Source organism: Phascolarctos cinereus, unplaced genomic scaffold (genome assembly GCF_003287225.1).
Source record: "Phascolarctos cinereus isolate Bilbo 61053 unplaced genomic scaffold, phaCin_HiC Scaffold_726;HRSCAF=1367, whole genome shotgun sequence".
Taxonomy (NCBI): domain Eukaryota; kingdom Metazoa; phylum Chordata; class Mammalia; order Diprotodontia; family Phascolarctidae; genus Phascolarctos; species Phascolarctos cinereus.
This window is the reverse complement of record NW_027556098.1, coordinates 334818175-334838746: the sequence shown is the minus strand read 5'-3', so window position 1 is coordinate 334838746 and position 20572 is coordinate 334818175. Positions and strand designations below refer to the sequence as shown.

The 20572-nt window shown below is 38.6% G+C and overlaps 2 protein-coding genes and 1 pseudogene across 5 annotated transcripts in view; 2 read left to right on the top strand and 1 right to left on the bottom strand.

Moving 5' to 3' along the window:
- LRRC63 (leucine rich repeat containing 63) overlaps nt 1-19754 on the bottom strand; it is a 61487-nt gene extending 41733 nt beyond the window's left edge. For 2 of the 4 annotated variants that reach the window (XM_020993736.2, XM_020993740.2), the window contains exons 1-4: nt 12328-12716; nt 10040-10249; nt 4800-5447; nt 4479-4553 (exon numbers count right to left, since the gene is read on the bottom strand). In XM_020993736.2, the coding sequence (XP_020849395.1) occupies nt 4479-4553; nt 4800-5447; nt 10040-10130 (814 nt within the window). In that variant the 5' untranslated portion in view covers nt 10131-10249; nt 12328-12716. Of the gene's footprint in view, nt 1-4478; nt 4554-4799; nt 5448-10039; nt 10250-12327; nt 12717-12922 lie in introns of those variants that run through there. The other 2 variants (XM_020993738.2, XM_020993737.2) reach the window with 2 other exon arrangements.
- Nucleotides 1719-2280, top strand: LOC110213400 (ribonuclease P protein subunit p21 pseudogene; annotated as a pseudogene).
- Nucleotides 12853-20572, top strand: part of LCP1 (lymphocyte cytosolic protein 1) — a 96726-nt gene continuing 89006 nt past the window's right edge. Inside the window, exon 1 of the mRNA XM_020993734.2 lies at nt 12853-12947. The gene's annotated coding sequence lies outside the window, so the exon portion shown is untranslated. The remainder of the gene's footprint in view (nt 12948-20572) is intronic.

Here is a 20572-nt window from a genome sequence, read left to right as displayed (position 1 = left end):
AAACACTGCACAAAGTAAAAACTTTATGAAATAACATCAGAGAATTGAAATACTTAAAGCTTCCACTCACGCTACCCACCAACCCCCTTCTATCCTATGCACCAGGCAGTCAGTCAATAAGTAAACATGCTAGTCACAGTGCTTAGCGCTGGGGATACAAAGAAAGGCAAAAGGCAGTTCTTGACCTGGAGGAGCTCACAATTTAATGGGGGTGACAGCATGCAAACAGTTATGTATAATAGCAAGATGTCTAGACAAGATAAATGAAAAATAATCAATAGATGGGAGACATTAATTAAAGATTGGGAAAGGCTTCCTGTAAAAGGTGAGATTTTAACAGGGACTTGAAGGAAGCCAGGAGGTAGAGATGAAGGAGGAAACCCTTCCATGTACAAAAGACAGCCAGTGAAAATGACAGGAGCTAAGAGATGAGTGCCTTGCTTGAGAAGGAGGAGCAAGGAGGTCAATGTCACTGAATCAGAGAATATGGTGAGAGGGAAAGGTATAAGAATACTAGCAAGAGACTTGGTTGTGAAGGGCTTTGAATTCCAAAGGGTACTATATTTGATCCTGGAGGTAATGAATAGCTTCTAAAGTTTATCAAGTAGGGGGTTAAAATGGTTAAATCTATGATTAAGGAAACTCATTTTGATGGCTGGGTGGAGGATGGACAGACTTGTGGCAGGCAACTAACCAGCAAACTGTTGCAATAATTCAGGCATGAGGAGATGAGGGCCTGTCCCAGAGTGTTCCCAGTAATAGAGGGGATGGGGTGGGATGGTGCCGTATATACAAGAGATGTTGCAAAGGAAATTGACATAGCTTGGGAAAAGATTGGATGGGGAGAGTGAGTGATAGTGAGGAGTCAAAGGTAACACCTAAGTTGCAAGCTTAGGAGACAGGCAGGATGGTAATGCCTTGGACAGTAACAGGGAAGTTTGGAGGGTGGGGAAAAGGTTTGGGGAAAAGATGATGAGTTCCGTTTCAGACATATTGAATTTAAAATGTCTATAAGACATCCAGTTCAAGATGTCTAATAGGCCTGTACCAGTGTCAGGTATGTGAGTGAAGACAAGTTATTTGTATAAGAGATGAAATGGAAGTAGAAATGACAGGATCTGGTAACAGATTAGAGGAGGGTAAGTGTTCTAATTAAAACCTCCCCTTCTATGAGAAGCCTTTCTTAATCTTGAATGTGGTTCCTCTCTCTCTGTTGCTGAGCTCCAACAGAAGTCCTGTACATATCTTGTAGGTACACAGTTGTTTTCATATTGTCTCCTCCATTAGACTGTGAGCTCCTTGAGAGCAAGGACTTTTGCCTTTCTTTGTACAGTCAGTGCTAGCACAGTGCTTGGTACATGGCGGGCACTCAATAAATGCCTATTGACTTTGCGCAATTGAGGAAACAAAGCTAATGCAGCAGTTGTGAGCTGGGGTGATCGGGAGGGTGTTTGTATTCACAGCAGTAACAGGGAAGTTCAGAAGAGAGGAGTGGGGAATAATAACGAATTAATTTTGGGGCGTGTTGAGTTTGACATGCCTATGGGACATCCAGTTGGAGATGTGAGTCTAGAGCTCAGAAGAGAGTTAGAGCTGGATAAACAGATCTGAGAATCATCTGCATAGAGGTAATAATTGAACCCACGGGAGTTGATGAGATCATCAAGAAAGATAGTATAGAGTGAGAAAAAAGAAGGGTCTAGGGAGGAGGCCGGGTGCACAAGGGCTGCCGAGGTGATGGTGGGGCAGGTGAAGGACAAGGAGGCTTTTCAGAGACTCAGCTCCCTATACCAGGCTGCCCACTGCGTCTTAGCCCAGAATCTCGAGAACCAGGCGCTGGCGAGGTTTTACTGCCACATGGAAAGAACCATTGGCAAGCGGCTTGTCCTGCGACAGGACCCCTCGGTGAAGAGGACCCTCTGTCGCAGCTGCTCCAACCTCCTCATCCCGGGTCTGACCTGCACCCAGCGGCAGAGGCGTCGCCTAGGCCAGCACTGGACAGCTTGTCTAACGTGCCCGCGAAGCCGCAGATTTCTCAATGACCCCAGACACCAGCTCTGAGGGGACTGGTCTGAGGCCCAGCTGGGGAACCAGGTGGACTCCAAATTGACTAGATCTGTAGCACACATGAGCCATCCAGTCTCAGTCCAGCCTTCTGAGGAAAAATTGCACCATCAGGACCTCAAAGTACAGTGACTGAGAGGGTATCTTCTGCAAAGGCCTAGGAAACATGAGCTGTCATTCAGATAAAATATTCAGTAAAGTATTCAAATAAGAAAAACAAAAAAAAAGAAAAGAAAAGGGTCTAGGACAGACATATGGATGATACCCACAATTAGTGGGCATGACTTGGAGGAAAGCTCAACAAAAGATACTGAAAAAATGTGGTCAGACAAATAGAAAAGAACAATGTCATGAAAACCAAGGGAAGAGAGAATATCCAGAAAAAGAGAGTGAACAACAGTGTCAACAGTTATAGAGAGGTATAAAAGGATGAGGATTGAGAAAATGCCAATAAATTCAACCATTAAAAGAACATTGGTAACTTCAGAGAACAGTTTCAGTTGAATGATGAAATCAGATGCCAGGCTGAAGACAGTTTGGAAGAGAATGAGTGGAAAAGCAGAAGTGCCAATTATAGATATCCTTCTCAAGGAGTTTAGCCACACAAGGGAGAAGAGATATAGGATGATAGTCACTAGATAGCCTTTGGAGATGGGCCAATAAAGTATCTTTTAAAGATGGGGAGATGTTGGGTGTGTTCATAGGCAGCAGGGAAGCAGACATTAGATATAACAGAACTGTTTACTTCACCCCCTTACCCCCAACTTTGCTTTGTTTTGAACTTCTATATTTCTGTTGAGGGCACCACTACCTTTCCAGTCTCCCAGATTTTCAACCTTACAGTGTTATTCTCGATTCCTTGATCTTCTTCACCCCACAAATCCAATCAATCAATTGCCAAATTCTGTTATTTCCACCTCCAGAGCATTTTTCACATCTGTTTCTTACTACTGACAAGGCTTCACCTTAGTTTAGACCCTCATAACCTCTCATTAACCTATTAGAATGACTTCCTAACTGGTCTTCCTGTCTCACACCTCTCCCTACTACAATCTACCTTCCTCATAGCTGCAAAAATGGTATTCCTTAAGCACAGCTCTGACCATGTGCTTTTTTCTACTTAATAAACTCCAAAAGCTCCTATTGCCACCAGGAAAAAGAGAAGTTCCTCTAGTTGGCATTTAAAGTCACTCACCACCTGGCCACAAGCTACGTTTCCCAATGTATTGTCTTACTTTTCTTCCCAGATTCTCTAGTCTGCCACGCTGTCCTGGCTATTCCTTACAAGTGATACTCTAGCTCTGTATCTTTGCAATGGCCATCCCCACTGCTTGGAATGCTGTTCCTCCTCATCTTGGAATCATAGTATCATCTCATTCCTTTAAGATTTAACTTCCTAGGGCAGCTAGGTGGTACAGTGGAGAGAGCACTGGCCCTGGACTCAGGAGGACCTGAGTTCAAATGTGGTCTCAGACCAGACACTTGACACTTACTAGCTGTGTGACCCTGGGCAAGTCACTTAACTCCAATTGCTTTGCCAAAAAAAAACCAACCCAAAACCCATTTAACTTCCTACATGGAATCTTTCCTGATTCCACCCCCCTCCCAATTTCTACATTTAAAAAAATTTTTAAACTATTTTGTATTTATTTATTTATTTATTTTTACTCATTTTGTATATACTTATGTACATTTTATCTCACCCACTAGAATATAAAGGCCCTGTGAGCAAGACTGTTTCAGTTTTGTCCTAATGGATAAAATCCTAGGCACAGAATCAGGAAAACCTAAGTTCAAATCCTGCCTCAAGCACACACTTAGTTACGTAATTTTGGGCAAGTCACAACCTCTTCCTATAAAAGGGGGATAACAATAATAACAATAATAATAATAATAATAATAATAATAATAATAATAATAATAATAATAATACCTATCTCAGAGGGTTGTTGTATTAAATTAGATGACATATGTAAAGTGCTTTGCAAACCTTAAAGTACTCCATCAATGCTAGTTATTACTACTGTTGCTGTTTTTATGATTATTACAATTCCTAGCACCTAACACAGTGCCTGGCACACAGTTGGTGCTTAACAAATGCTCGTCAGTTGATTAATTGAACTGATTAAACATTAAATACAAGTACTAATATCTAAGGAAGAGCTAATGTTCAATTATTAATTACATTTATCCATTCAAGTTAAGTGGAAATTAAAATACAAATACCAAGATGTTGCTCATAATTCTGTGCTTAATGATTTATATTATTTAACACCAAAGAAAACACATATCTAAGGAAAAATATTTCTGTGCCCTAGAAAAGTATGAAAATTGTGCTCTTCTCCACTCCTTGCCTGTCCTTGGGCAGTTAGTTTTCCTTACCTTGTCTTATAAGAAATGTATACATAATTTACCTGGAAGAGGAATTATTTTTCCTTCTAGTGAGGAGTCTCTGCGATCTGGTTTTTCCTCTTCTATTTTAGAAAATTCTAGGAGAAAAAAAGAGAGAGACCTGTGTTTGTTTTTTTAGGTGGGGGCTTGGGAACTTGTGGGACAATTGTATGAATTGTTCCACAATTCATATACTTCCTATGGGTGGTCCGATCCTTCTCATAAATCATCACAGGCAAGGAATATTTCCTTGAAAATGAAAGGTCATAGATCTTACAGAAAAATTCATAAAATTTTTGAAGAAATTAAAAGTTATCCATCAGTTAGGATTAGATGAATATTACCTAACATATATTGTCTATAAGGCTTTCTTGCTGAAGCTGCTGATAGTGCGTCAAATGAAAAATTGTGTCTAGTCATTGTGCCATGAGTGATTTGCACTTTGTCATACCAATTCATTTTCCCTTTCTTAGACACAGGTTGATTTTCATTCACAAATCTAGAGTATATAACAGGCATATATATTGAGTCTGGTGTAGTTAAACGCTCAAGGTCAGGTTTTATGATGTTGGATGAGTGTCCTAATTGCGAACTCATAGGTGTTGAGGTCTCAGAAGACATGACTGAAGTTTTTTCTAAAGCACCATCCAAAAAGTAGTTTCTCGTTTTACATTGCAGACTTGACTTTTCTGAAACATTTTCATCTTTTGCTGAATTGTAAGTTGGCAAACAGAAAGGACCACTATAATTATCTTGGCCATTTGAAAATATCACACGGAACTTTGGATATTTCTTTAAAAACATCTTTGATGCCACATCCCTATGTCTTTTTATGTGCCATTTAAGAAGCAGGTTTTTGATATGGATCCGGGATTGCTTTTTCCTCTTTGGAAATTTTCCAAGAATTACATTCTTCTCTATTTCAGTTGTAATAATTTTACTGGGACAGGGTTTAAGAAGATCTTGTTGCTTGGATACTTCATTGGTGATAGCTAAATTGCAGGGTGGGGAGGCGTAGAAACAGAGGGAGAAAAATATTGAGATTCTGTTTATTAATCAATATTTTTTTTTGGTCAAGAAAATACAATGTAACAGATCCCTGAGTTAATAACATCTACTCAGATTTTATTCAGTCATGAAATTATTGTATTTATTTAGTATAACAAATAGATCCTTTCCCTTGATGAACTTACTTGATAGACATACACATATAAAACATTAGGGAGAAAAAACATGAGTTAAATAACAACTCAAGATAAAAACATTAGAGATGTCATAGGGTGGTCAATGATTAAGTGGCAAATGAATAGTATAGGTAGTCAAGGTCAAAAACTCAAAACAATTTAAAAATTTACTGTAAGGTAAACTATTAAGGAAAGTTTTGTGAAAGATGGAAAACTTGATTTGGATATGAAAGGAAGGGTTGGTTGAACTTGAACTAGTGAAGAAGAGGGGGGTAGGGCATCTATAGCTTCATCTACCATCTTCCACGTTGCTAATTTTCAACTCTACAATTCTAGCCTTGATGTTTTGACCAAGCTCTAGATCCATATGTCTAATTGCCTTCCAATTTCCTCTCAATCCCAAGTAAATATCTCATGGCACCATCATTCTCACAGTTCTAATAAGATGACCCCAAGTCCTGGGAGTCATCTTCAACGGCATCTGTTTCTTGCTTCCTCACAACTAATCCGTCAACAAATCCTATCAGTTTTTCTTATAACCATTACTTAGTCTTGTCCCTTTCTCTTCATTTCCATCAATATCCTACTCCATACCACTCATCCCCTTATTTTCAAAATTATCAAAGAGCCTCCTGTAAAATAGCCTCTTGTCTTTTTTTTCCTCCATCCTAGCATAGCCTAAAAATGGCAACCAAGATCAAGGCCTGATGCAGAAGTTTGTGGAGCTGCTAGTATCCTACCAGGTGCTTCATTGATCCCATAGATCACAGCCTCAAAGTTAAATGACAATTTGTCTCTGCTCTGCTCCCTCACTCTGAGACCTTTAAGGATCTCAAATAGCTCACAAAGCAGACTTCCTTGATGGTTTATTTCAAGCTGGTACATCTCCAACTCCATCCACCAGCCATGAAGGACAGAGTATCAGAGAGCTTGGTGTGTTGTGAAAGTTGAGGATTGACTGTAGCTCCAAAAGGAAAACAAAGAAGAAAACTACCAAGGTGGCAAAGGAAGAGTCTAAACCAGGGTTAAGAGGTTAGAGAGTAGAAAAATAACACTAAAGAGGAACGGTAAGAGATATGCTAAACTACCAAGGCTATAGATGTTATTTGAGCCTCATCACAAAGAATGTATTTAGAGCCCAGGGGTTCTCAATCTGTGTTCAGATTGAGAACCCCTCAATCTGTGTTCAAAAAAAAAATTGATAACTATCTTTCAAAATAATTAGTTTCTCTGGTAATCTTGTGCATTTTACTATATGCATTTAAAAATATTATTCTGTTAAGATGTCCTTAGGTTTCACCCAATTGCCAAAGGGAGTCAAAGTGCCCCTGAACTATACTCTCTGAAATGCAAGCAACTCTCTTCCTCCATGTGATTAAAAAGAGAATCCAAAACTGCCAGAAGATACAAAGAAGTATATTACTTTCCCAAGAAAAAAAGATACATTCTAGTAGTCATTGCCTCTCTGATGAGAGGTTCAAAGATAGCTTTGTATAGACACGTGACTTATCCAGAGATAGGCTGCCTCCATGGGGCTGTATCTAGAATGTAGCAGAGTATCCCCAATGCTGGCACTTAGGTCACTATGGGGCTAAAAGGAGAAGACAGAAACATAGATTTTCTTTACATAGAAAGATATCTTCCCCTTCTCCAGCTATTTCATGGAGGTGGAGTAGTGCTTAGGTATATCAGGAAGTAGTAACCTGAGCATTAATATGCAGGATGTTCCAAATAGCTTTTCTTTTGAGACACTCCATATATTGTGTGGTGGTGAGTAGGCTGGCACAGAAGAAAGACATGGTTGTGATGAAGGATTTCAACTATTTGGATCAAAGTTAGAAATCTATTAACACCAAAGCATCACGTATATCCTTTATTTTCCTTATTCATAGTTTTCGCTTTTAGAATGGAGGGGAAGCAGTTACAGAACTGTTATTTTGGACTACAGTCTGACCAGTAAAGAGGAACTGATTGATAAATGGAAATCATAGGACTCTACCTTGGGAATCAGTGACAATGCCATTTTAACTTCTGTGATAGTGATGAGAACACCAGGTATGGGAAAATTCTGACTTGGTGCTAGACATCAGGAGAATGGATTTCAAGGTCTTTAGGCTCTAATCTCAGTCATAGCCTTTTATACACCTTATAACATGTTGCTTCTTGACCTTACACTGGCTACTGTACCTTTATCTATAAACAGCCTTAAGAAAGAAAAAAAAGGGGCAGGTAGGTGGCGCAGAGGATAGAGCAGTGGCCCTGGATTCAGGAGGACCTGAATTCAAGTCCGGCCTCAGACACATAACACTTACTAGCTGTGTGACCCTAGGCAAGTCACTTAACCCCATTGTCTAACCAAAGGAAAAAACAAAAACTAGCCTAGCACTACTCTTTGCTTGGCCATTATTTCACCCACTGTCAGGCTCTTCAGGTAAGTAGACCACACGTGTTATCTCTATTTCCTTAATTCATTTTCCATGATCCATTCATTCCTTTAGTCCTTATAGTCTTATTTCCATGAACAATAATGATAATAGCAGTAGTAGTAATAATAATAGCTGTGGTGCTTTGAATATTGTGAAATACCTTACATATATAGATAGCTATATATATGAATACATGTATACAACATGTAAACCACTACATACAAGTGATAGATATCAATACGGATATATATTGTAACAGTTAAAAAACGCAGACTGGGGCACAAAGTTCTGAACACAATCAATTTATTAGTAAAGCACAAATTTACCAGCAAATAGGATCTCAGTTTCCTCAGCAAAGCTAAGACCCAGTTATTTTGGAGAGTACAGAAGGCCAGCATCATAAAATGGAAGAAAATTTGATTAGATGGAAATTGGAAATGAAGGCTAGCAACAAACCCCTCCTTTCCCCCTGTGACTAAGAAATATTCATTGAGTCCAGCTGCATCTGCAAGGGCAGAGGTAGCAAATCAGACATCTTTGGTTAACAAACTGGACGTTTCTGAAGGATAGCTTGGCTGAGTAAAGATACTATACCAGAATCCTTGGTGTCCTCCTGTATCCTTCAAGGGCAACAGATTTCCTTGACACAAGAATAGAACAGTGATGAACAGGAAAACCAAATTTCTAAATTTAAGTCATTATAGGCCAGTTAAATTTCTGAATTAAGTTCAGAAACAAAGAATCATGACTTAGGCAGTTACAAGACAAAATCAATTAATTATAAATAGGATCAATTAAAAAGATACAGACTGATTATTTTGATATTTATATATATATATTATACATATCTATGTAGATATCTATCATTTGTATATAGTTGTTTGCATGTTGAGAGTAGTCTATTTTTTGTCTTTCTTTGTATCCCTAGAAACTGGCACAGTGCCTAGAACATATTAGGTACTTAATATATGCTTTTTTCTTTTCTTCTTGGTGAGGCAATTGGGATTAAATGACTTGCCAGGGTCACACAGCTAGTATGTTTTAAGTGTCTGAGGCTGGATTTGAACTCAGGTCCTCCTGACTCCAAGGCAGGAGCTCTAACTACTGCACCACCTAGCTGTCCCTTTAATAAATGCTTGCTGAGGGGAAGCTAGATGGCGCAGTGGATAGAGCACAGATCCTGAAGTCAGGAGGACCTGAGTTCAAATGTGACCTCAGACCAAACACTTGATACTTACTAGCTGTGAGACCCTGGGCAAGTTGCTTAATCCCAATTGCCAAAAAATAAATAAATAAAAATAAATGCTTGTTGACTTGATTTAACTAGGAAATGAAGATAGAAAAAGATATAATATTCCCTGTGTTTAAGAGACTTATCCGGTTGTAGAGACAAGACACAATCATTAACCCAGCCTTTCTGTAAGCTTCTTTATTTGTGGTGGAAGGAAGTCAGACTTGATGATATCTAGATTTCCTTTTATATCTAGATTCCATAAAGCTGGAGGTAGAAAAAGGGATGATGTGATTAGAAAGATTCATTTGCTAGATGTGTTGAGCGAAGAAGCTTCACAGAAATCAAACTCCCAGGCAAGGCTGAATGGGTGAGCTTTGGGCTCTAATCTCAACCACGGCCTCTTGTACACCTTGTAACACATTGTTTCTTGATCTTACGCTGGCTATTGTGCCTAGGAAGGGCAAATGGTGTACACACTGAAACAAAGGAATGAATACGTACATGTATAGAGTGTTCAGGAGATACAGTACATCAGTTTGTCTAGAGGGAAGATTGTGTTGAATTGGGGATGAGAGAGAAATTTGGAGATGCAAGTTGTAATCAGAATAGATTCAGGCAAATATTTATTTTATTCTATATTCATTTTTAAAACTCAATTGTATAATATGTCTTTTTCATATTATCTTATCTGAAACTCCAAACTATAGAGATTGAAGGGTTCTATGATTAATATTACATACCTGACTGAATTTTTTCTTTCTTTAGGGGAAGTGGTTTCTGTTGTGTCTTTGGAGGCAAAGGTTTTCGAAGGAGTTTTGGTAGTGTAAACATTTTATTTAAAATCGATTTCTGTTCTTACCACTCCTAGTTAAGTAGAGTTGTTTAGGTTCTGAAATGTTCCAACTGCAACACCAAGGCAGCTAATCAAATCTATATCTTACATTGTTTCTCTGGAATAACAAAATTAAGTATATAGATATGTTAAGTACATAGAAAGTATAATTTTTACATGAAAAAAAAACCCAAAATAAGACCTTAAAAATATTTTAGAAAAAATATGAACAACTTTACAGGATTAGTAAAATTTGTGTGATACTTTTTCTAACATTGAATGAACTTTCTTCCCAAAATAGAAATCCTTATTGCCTAATACAGCTTGAATTGGTGAGAGGATGAAATAACAGAAGTATCATCTTCTAATTCCAAAGTAGTTATATTTTAAAAGCTAGGAAATGACAATAAATCTAAAATTTGGGGAACTGACAAGGACATCTTGGTTTGCTGCCTCAGGTGGTTTTTAGGTTATTTTTGGCTTCCTCCTTAGAGTGACTCTTACTTTGGTCAAACTTTTAGGGAAATGGGGATAACTAAGCTTAATTTTTATCTCTTACTATTTCCCACTTTTCTACATCGAAGTCCAGTCCCTCCTGGCCTCCTTTCTTTCCTTAAAAGGTATTGAAACTATCCTCAAGAATAAATTGGCTCAGGTGACTAGAGGCTCAGGTCATTGAAATCTCTTCCTCATCACCTGAGTACAAAAAGCCAAGAGGAACTCCTCCCAGATGCCTGGCCCTAGGAACACTATGGGAAGGAAGCCGTGCTCAACTGAATCGACTCTGATGTCCTCAATGAATATCTTTTTTGAATATCATTCCCTTGCTATGACTAAGTAAATCTCTTTAACTACTGGTTAGACCTCAAGTGTTTCATTTTATTCTAATCTTTAAACTAAATAACCAGGAAGAGGGAGGCAGCTGGGTCTAACAGTGGATAAAGTGCTGGCCCTGGAATCAGGAGGACCTGAGTTCAAATTTGGCCTCACACACTAAATAGCTGTGTCACTCTGGGCAAGTCACTTAACCCTGTTTGCCTCAGTTTCCTCATCTGTAAAATGAGCTGGAAAAGGAAATGACAAACCACCGCAGTATCTTTGCCAAGAAAACCCCAAAAAGGGTCACAAAGAGTCAGCCATGACTGAACAACAACACTGCAATCCTAAATAGTTTTCATAAATAGTCTTTCTATTCTATTCTGCACTTCACACAGTTGCCAAAGTATTACTCTTAAAGCACAAGGCTGATCATATGGAAAGAAAACAGGCTCTGACATAAGAAGATCAGAGTTCAAGTCCTGCCTCACACTGTTAGCATGATCTTGGACAAGGTATTTAACCTCCTAGTGCCTGCTTCCTCATCTAAATGTTAAATAAGGGGCAGCTAAGTGGTGCAGTGGATAGAGCACACGCCCTGGATTCAGGAGGACCTGAGTTCAAAACCGACCTCAGACATATAACATTTACTAGTTGTATGACCCTGGGCAAGTCAGTTGACCCCATTGCCTAGCCAAAAATAAATAAATAAAGGTTAAATAAAAGGGCAGAACTAGATGACCTCTGATATCCCTTGAGTTCAAAAAGATCCAATGCCTCTCAATTATTGCCTCTAGGATAAAATGCAAACTCTTTGGTTTGGTACTTAAAGTCCTTCACAGAAGACAGCCTACCTTTCCAGACTTATTTATTATACTTCAATCCCTTTCAGGTATTTAACATTCTAGTCAAAACTGACCTGTTTACTTATTCTTACATGTGACATTCCATTTCCCCTGTGTGCCTAAACCCAGGCTGGCTCCCATATCTGGAATATATTCCCTTCTCACCACTGATTCTTAGAATCCCTAGCTTCTTTCAAAGCCTGGCTTAAGCGCCACCTCCTTCTTTCCCGGAAATATTCCCTGCTTTCCCCTCAGTATCAACTGTATACCATACGTAGAATAAAGTTAAGATAATGTTTACACAAGGTCAAACAAGTGTATTTAACCAATAGGTAGAACCTGTTAAGAGCCTGAGCAATACAGGTACCCTTAGAGAATTCAGGATAGTCTCCAAACTAGGCTAAGGTATAAGTACTAAGCAGAGGTAGTCGTAATGATGCTAACAGTGGCCTGTTTCTTGTTTTTGTTTTGTCTTAGGAGTTTCTTTTGAGGAAAGAGTACTTGAGAGAGGGGAGGGAGGGAAGGAGAGGCTCACCTCCCCCAGGAACTACTACAGCCATTGGTTTATTCTCCACACTGTCCCCTGATGCCTCCAAAGTAGTAAGTACTCTTCTTCCTTTCCTTCAGGAAACTATCCACGCCAGCTAAAAATCCCTTTCCCTCCAGGTTCTGGTCTCAGTTTCTCCGCCTCCGCGACTACCGGGCCCACCCATAAGGTTAGAGTCCTGCTTCCTTAGAGACCGGCGCTTGGCAACAGGGGAAGCCCTGTTCTCACCTGCAGCTGCAGCGCGTGCACCTTCAAGGCCGCACGCACGGGCGTCTGCGAAAGCCCTGCCAGGAAAGCTGAGAGGAGGGCCAGGGCTGGGCAAGGCAGGGCTGTGCTCGGTGCTTGGAGGAGAGTGCAGGGAGGAAGCGCGTTCCCGGGAGAGGAGGAGAGGAGCGCGCTGGCCGTTCTGCTGCCGCTGCTGCGCCTGCAGCTGTGCGGAGAGCAGAGCGCGCACAGGGGTGCCTCTTCACCTTCCTCCTCCACTGAATGGGGGCTACGGGGGAGGCTGCAGGCAGTAGGGGCAGGAGAAGACGCTAGTGCCACATGCCGCTGCTTTACAGAACCCTGGAGAACACCATTCTACCTCTTATTGTGACGCTCCTGGTTCGGTAACCAAGCTTAGTTCTCGTGTCGCATTTCCCCTTGTTTTCTCTAGGTTCGCTCTGCCGGCTTCTCTCCGGACCGTGAGGTTTTATGCGGTGGGCTTGCGATGCTGCTCACTTCTCCGCTTCGGTTTTGCTTTAAATGCAGCTGGTTCTGGGGTGTTGGTTTTTCTTTAAAAAATGCCAGATACAGGTCATCTGTAGGAATAGAGGAGCGGAGGGTGAACCCCCCCCCAAATGTGAGTTAGGAACTTGTTTCTTCTGTCTCATTCCATACGTTTGATATGCAGAGTACGTTAGTGTTGCCCTGCTGTCTTTCTTGTGAAGTTGTTTGCTGGAGGTTTCTGGATAGGCTCTGTGTGTATGTATGTTTACCAGTGCATATGCGTGCCCGGACTACGTGTCTTTTGGAGACTGGGAAAGGGGAAGGTTGCAAAAAAAAAAAAAAATTGAACTCCCCACTCGAAAAATAAAAAAGGAAGTAATAGTAGATATGTAAACTCCCTACTCTGGTTGTAGGGAAGATGGAAAATTACAAGTTACTTGAGTCTTCTAAGAAATGAAGGTGCAGTAAGTTTAGTTAACAGGTGCTGAAAGATTAGGTACTTCCCTGTAAAATAAGATGTTTCTTTACTGAACAAACCTTCCAATGACTTCTTGGAAACATATATAAATAGGCTTAATGGAAGGACTTACATGCCTGATTAATGAAGATGATTTCCCTATTTCCATAAAGATAACTTTCCCATTTCTAAAAGGATAATTTCTTTAATGATAATTTTCCCTATTTCTATGGTCGATCCAAGAAATGCTATTCAACTGTTCATCCTTTTGAGGGTTAAAGTATAAATCGGCTTTCTTCTTTGAAGGTTAGTTGCATTCTCAATAGGCAGTCATCCAAAACCTTGGCCTTCTGACTTTCCCTCTGTGCTCCCTTCCTAGGGGTGATTAATCACAAAGATAGATAAGGCTCCAATTTGATTGTTAGGTTTTGCCCTAGAGAATGTTTATTAGATCGGATGTTGGGGAAATGGCAGGAAATCTCAAGTGTAAACTAGAAATAGCGTTTCCCTGATTAGTTCATTTATAAATAAATTTTTGTCAGAAGAGGGAAGTAGGAGAGGAAACATGCTTGTTTAAGCAGATTTTTTAAAATAATGGCAAAATGAGGGCCAGGATCCTGGGTTATTTTGCTTTCAATGTCTTTGAAAATATATTTTATCCTGAAAACTTTTATAGTTTTCAGTTCACCTAATGCTTGTCCTGTAAATTCCATTAAGAGTGTGTAGCAATATGGAAATGAAAGTGATGCTCTTGGTATGACTAAGAAATGCTTTGTCACCTATTGGATCAAGCCTTCTCTCTTTTCTGGGTATTTTTCTTAGCAGATAATACTCATTTTGCTGAACAGTTCTATTGACATAGTAACTTTTATGTGTTTTCCACTTGTGAGTATTTTGTCTTGTTCTGCATTTTGAGAATGGAGAGAAATTATAGGAAAGCTGTATTTCAGGGAATACCTGTATCATAACATAATACAAAGCATATACTAATGTCTGTGTAAATAGTATGCAAACTTCTGGTACATTTGGAATGATCAAATATTGTTTAGATTGACAAGTCATTTCCATTTCCAATTCTTTGTTTTAATGATTTTTTAAAAAAATAACAATGTAGATTCTCCCTTCACCTAGGCAGAGAGGTGTTCTGGGCCTGGTACAGATTTCAAATTCCATCCCAGACACTTAACTAGCTTGTGTGACCTTGGATAAGTCCCTTAACCCCTGTCTGGCTCAGTTTTCTCATCTATAAAATGGGGATAACAGTAGCACCTACTTCATGGGGCTATTATGAGGATCAAATAAAATAATGTTTGTAAAGCACTTAGCATAGTGCCTGGCACTATTTACTAAATGCTTATTTCATTCCTTCCAGTTTAAAAGGAATAGAATATATAGTTAGCTGTCTCATTTGTTCTGTCAGTGGTACCTGTTATACTGTTGCGCAGATCCATGTGAGGCAAATTGTCAAAGCCACAAAATGTATTAGCAGATTGTATTTAAAAGAGCCCGACAATCATGAGCTCCAAGGTTATATACGTGCTGAACCTTTATGTATTTCTAAAATGAGGTAAAAGCTTTATACAAAAAGCAGCTCGACCACCCCATCTATATAGCTATTGATTTTTAACTAATGTATAAGAAATGTATGGAGAGCCTCTGATTTGCTAATAGGTGAAAGGGTACTTTGACGACTACATGAGAATAATTTAAGTAATTAGTAGTAGAAATCTTCACAGCTCTCCTTGTACTGTCTTTATAAGAGACAGAAATTTTTCTAACAGACTGATACTAGCTAACATCCCAACTTTTTTGGAATTTGCTGGAGTGATTTGTGCTTTTGTGATTATTTTATACTTTTAAAGTTTTTAAAAAATAGTTGTAAAGTGAAGAGGTGGAACAGACATCTGTATCTTTAGAATATCGGCAGCTTTTGAGAAGAGACTAGACTTTGTTGGCCTCACTGAATAGACTGTACTTATTGGTAATGTGTTAATTCTTCATTTTACTTATGTTAATGCAGTAATCATATAAGACTTTCATTTCTCCTTATATACAACCAGGCACATATCAGGAAAATTATTTTGTTACTGGTTGCTGGTTGTTATAAAAGCTTTTTGGGGCCTAAATTTCTGTATTTATACCTGTTCTTTAGTTTGATTCTCCATCAGTTAACAAAGATGATTTTGTTGTCTTAAATGTATTTTAATAAAGTATTATTTTAAATAGATGCTTTTCTGAGTTTTTTTCATTGTCCTACCATAAAGGTAACAATTTGTTTTCCCACTAGAAGAGAGTATTTAGCTTGACAATTTTCTTTTACTTTCAAGATGATTAATATTCCTTTTTTCTTTGTTTGAAATGAGTTCATGGGGTACCTTTCAAAGAAAATATTATTCATAAGGCACTCTGGAAAATACTAAGATTACATATTTAAAAGAAACTAATTGTTTTCCCAGTAATGAATGGAGAGAAAGTCTGTTATTTCTTTTAAAAAGCATTTCATAACTATAGGTCTAAGGAAAGTTTAGATATTATATGGGGTTTTCAAAAACTTTTGATTTGGCATAAGGTTAGAACTATATAAGTGCTAATAATGATATTAATAATAATAATTGATATTTATAATGGACTTTAAGGCTTACAAAATATGTGACATGATATTCAATTTATCTACAGAACTCTATGAGATAGGTTCTAGAGGTGTTACCTCCATTTTAGGGATATGGTTAGGTGACTTGCCCAATGATCACATAGACAGGAAGTGTTAGAGATAGTATTCACACCCACATCTTTTTAGTGTTCTTTCCATTATGGCACTTGAAAGAATTGTCATTTATTTTCATCCTAAGAAAATGCTCATCAGTGGTGACTTTACCTGATCAAATGTCATCAGTATCAAAAACGTTGATTAGTAGTTAGCTTTGTAGTTATAACTCTATGGTACATACCTTATCAAGCCATCTAAGACGGAGAGAATCCTAAGATTTTAGGGTTGGAGGGCCCTGAGTGATCATCTAGTCTGATTCTTAAAGTAGGCAGAATGATGTAGGGATCTGGTAATTTTTGCAGTGTGTGACCATGGTCGAGTAATAGCACTTCTTTGAGATGGTGTTTCCTTATCCTTAAATAACAGATATAATAATACTTGCACTGTTTACTTCATAGCATTGTTGTAATGGAAGTGTTTTATAAATTTGAAAGCCCTTTTGAATGTGAGGTACAATTATGTTACAGATCTGGAAACTGAGGTTCAGAGAGTCTTTGGAGATGTCTTGCCCAAGGACATTCTGTTAGTAGTAGAGCCAGGAATAGAACCCAGGTTTCTTGCCTTTAGGCTAGATGGTATAAGAGATAGAGTGTCAGGCCTGAAGTCAGGAATACTGGTCTTCCTGAGTTCAGATCTGGCTTTAGACAATTTCTAGCAAGTCACTTCACCCTATTTACTGCAGTTTCCTCATCTGTAAAATGAGCTGGAGAAGGAAATGGCAAATCACTCCACTATCTTTGCCAGGAAAACACCAATTAGACTCATAAAGAATCAGACATGACTGAAATGACTGAACAACAAATTCTTGTCTCTCAGTTTTGAGTCCCTTTCCTTATAGTGAAAACACAGATGCAGATAAACAGAGAGTACTTCTAGGCAGTTGGACACTCATGCACTAATTAAATAAAAATCATTATATACAAGCAGAAGGGTAAGTGCATCTTGTAAGGTTGTCAGTGACGCAGGGATGTCATTAAATTTATATGAAGAAAAAGCATTAACAAAATTGAGTATAATATGCTAGAAGTCTGTTTTCCTATCTCTTACTAGGGAGAAGTCAGTTATCAGTTCATATTATCTGTGATTATTGTAATCTTTCAATAAGAAAAATTTTAAAACTTTATTTCTCTTCATTCCCCTAAAATTTAGGGTAAGAAGTTTTACCTCTTTGCTCAAAATAAGCTATTGTCTGACTGGACTTTGTTTAGCAGGTTTATAGGAATGGTTAATATTTTCCCTAAGGTTTGTAATTCTTCCCCCATTCTCTCTTAATCAAAGATATTATGAAAAAAAGGAAAGAAAGAAATATATGATCATGTCTCCTGTTTCCTAGCACTGGCTTAGTAAATATGATAGTCTGCTTATGTCAAGAAAGTACTTCAGAGGTCAAGTCCAGCCTGATCATTTTACAGATGGGAAACTGAGGCACAGAGTGCTAAAGGGACTCTCTCAGGGTTATACAGCTTATAAGTCTCTGAAGCCAGATTCAAATTCAGGTCTTTCTAATTCCAAATCTAGCACTCCATTATCTACAGCACCTAGCTACCAGCATACATGATATCATGATATTTGAAGATGAAAGACTATGTGAACTAATATATCATTATTGTTTTGCTCCACCAGGGAAATCATATGTTTCACTGTAGCTCAGCAGCCTGTATAGAGTTACTTACTGACACTGTTCTATGCTACTGTGATGTTGGGGAAGCAGGAAGTGCTGCTTGGAAGTCAGAAGACCAGAGTTTGAATTTTGACTTTGTGATCTTGAGCATATTACTTAGACTCTCTGGGCCACTGTTTCCTTATTTGTCAAATAAAATAATTAATTCGAATATTCCCCAAGGTCACTTCCAATTCTAAATTCTGCTGATCTCATGATATTAGTAGAGTCTGAAAAAGGTTCAGTGATAAAATGAATGAGTCATATACTTTTACTCACGTGAGTTGGCCAGTGCTACTTTGAGCATACTTATCTAGCCTGAATTTCAACTAGTATCCCGTAACTGTAAGCCTCCTTGTTTTCACTTACCTCTGAACAAGCTGGTTTCTTCACATCCTAACAAAGGACTAAAGGATTGTAATGTGGAGTCCCTTTGAACAGCTTAAGGAAATAAAGTTATATAAGAGCAGTAATCCTTGGGCTTTTTCAGTGAATCAGAATGTACTTTATAGAACAATTTCAAGCATTTTACATTTTTCCACACCTGGTGTTGGACCTCTCTAGAACTCACATTTTCATCTGTAAAATAAGAGGATTGTATTCATTAGATGGTCTCTTTAGGACCCTTCTAGCTATCCATCTATGATTTCATGGTTTACCTCAACCCTGTGAGGTAGGCAGGGATTAATTACTAGCTTCAACTTTAGGGCAAGGAAAGGTCCCCCTAAATCTGCTGGCTCATTATAAAATGAAGAGATTCAACTAGATGGATCTCAAAGGACTTTCCTGGCTCTAATAGTCTAGGTCAAGTGAACTGCCCAAGGTCACATAGCCATTAAGTGGAAGAGTCAGCACTGGAATCCAGGTCTTTTGACTCCTAGTCTAATCTTCTTGAGTGCTAAATAATCTACAGGGTCCATGGGGCCTGAAGTTACCCTTTATTTTTGTGACCTGGAGTTTGAAGCTTATGAAGAATGAGTGAGTACTCAAAAAGTTTCATGTTTGCTTTCTGTTTTGCCCTCATAAAACACCTGAAATATTTAGAAAGTACTTCACATAAGAACAAAGTGTTTATTAATGGAATATTCTTTAGATTGGGCTGCTCAAAGCACTTTGGAGACTCTTCAGCCCATAAGTAACAATTTGTTGCCCTGGAGAGAAAATAGGAACAGATGATTTCCAAACCTCTGAGGAAGAAATGTCTCCCCCAGATTTGCTGGCCCACGATAATTACAGTAATACCTCTATTAATAAAGAGGATGTATTCTGATGGCATCTTATTTTCATAAACTTTGTTATTAGGGATTGAAAAAACATAGGAGGTGTAGTGATGAGTTCTAGTATGTGAATTCCCTCTCTATTTCATTGGGAATTCCTTTTCCTGAAGCACTAAGGGGTGAGGCAGGCACTCTACCCCCATCTAGTTAGTATGAGATGCTCCTTCTCTTCTCTGCTTCTGTCTTGCCAAGTCTTCTGTTCCTCCTCCATGTGATGGAAAGAATATTGGATTGGGAGTGGAGATCTGTGTTCAGCTCTCAGCTCTGACACTTATTAGGTCTGTGGCCTTGGGCAAGACATAGTAGTCCATTGTGGCAAAAAGGTTGAAAAACTGAAGTGGCAGATATAAATAAATTAAATTATGGGATCCTAGGATTTCATTCCAATCAGAATGTTAGATGTCATCTAATCCAGGGGTAGGGAACCTGTGGCCTTGAGGCCACATGTGGCCTTCTAGGTCCTTGGGTGCAGCCTTTTGACTAAGTCGCAAGTTTTACAGAAGAAATCCTTTTTTATTAAGAGGATTTGTCCTGTGAAGTTTGGATTCAGTCAGAGGGCCACACTTGAGGACCTAGAAGGCCACATGAGGCCTTGAGACTTCGGGTTTCCCATCCTGATCTAGTACAACCTCCTTCATTTAATAGATGAAGAAATAGTCTCCATGTGATTACTTGATTTGTTCTAAGTCATAAAGTTAGTTGGTGATACAACTTACATGACAGCTCAGGTTTCCTCATTTCTAGTGCATTGCTCTTTCCACTACTTATATTATACTTCATTATGCCTGAGGTATTTGTTGATGAGAAGAGTTGTATGGTCTGCCTGTGCTTTTGAACTAAAACTTTGGCAGTTATGTGGAGAACGGATTGAAGAAGGAGAAAGACAAGCATTGAGGAAACTAATTAGGATATTATAGTAGTAGAGGTGAGAGGGGATAAGGTCCTGAACTAGGGTGGCAGCATTTTGAGTGGAAAGAAGAGGACAAATTCAAGAGATGTTGGGGAATGCAGAATTGACAAAACTTGATAATTAATTATGAAGAGTGAGGAGGCAAAGATGATGGAAATTCTGAACCAAGGTAACTGAAAGGATTTTGTTGCCATTGATAGAAATAGGGAAATTTGGAAAGATGAGTAGATGTTGGGGGAAAGACAGAACAATGTCATGAAAATTCAGAAAGAAAAGAATATTTAGGAGGAGAGGGTTGTAAATAATTTCAAATATTGCATAAAGTCAATAATGATGAAAGTTGAGAAAAGGCCATTGTATTTGTCAGTTAAGCAATGATTGGTAACTTTGGAAAGAATTTCAGATGAGGATGAGCTCAGAAGTCAGATTGCAAGGGACTGAGAAGCAAGAGAGG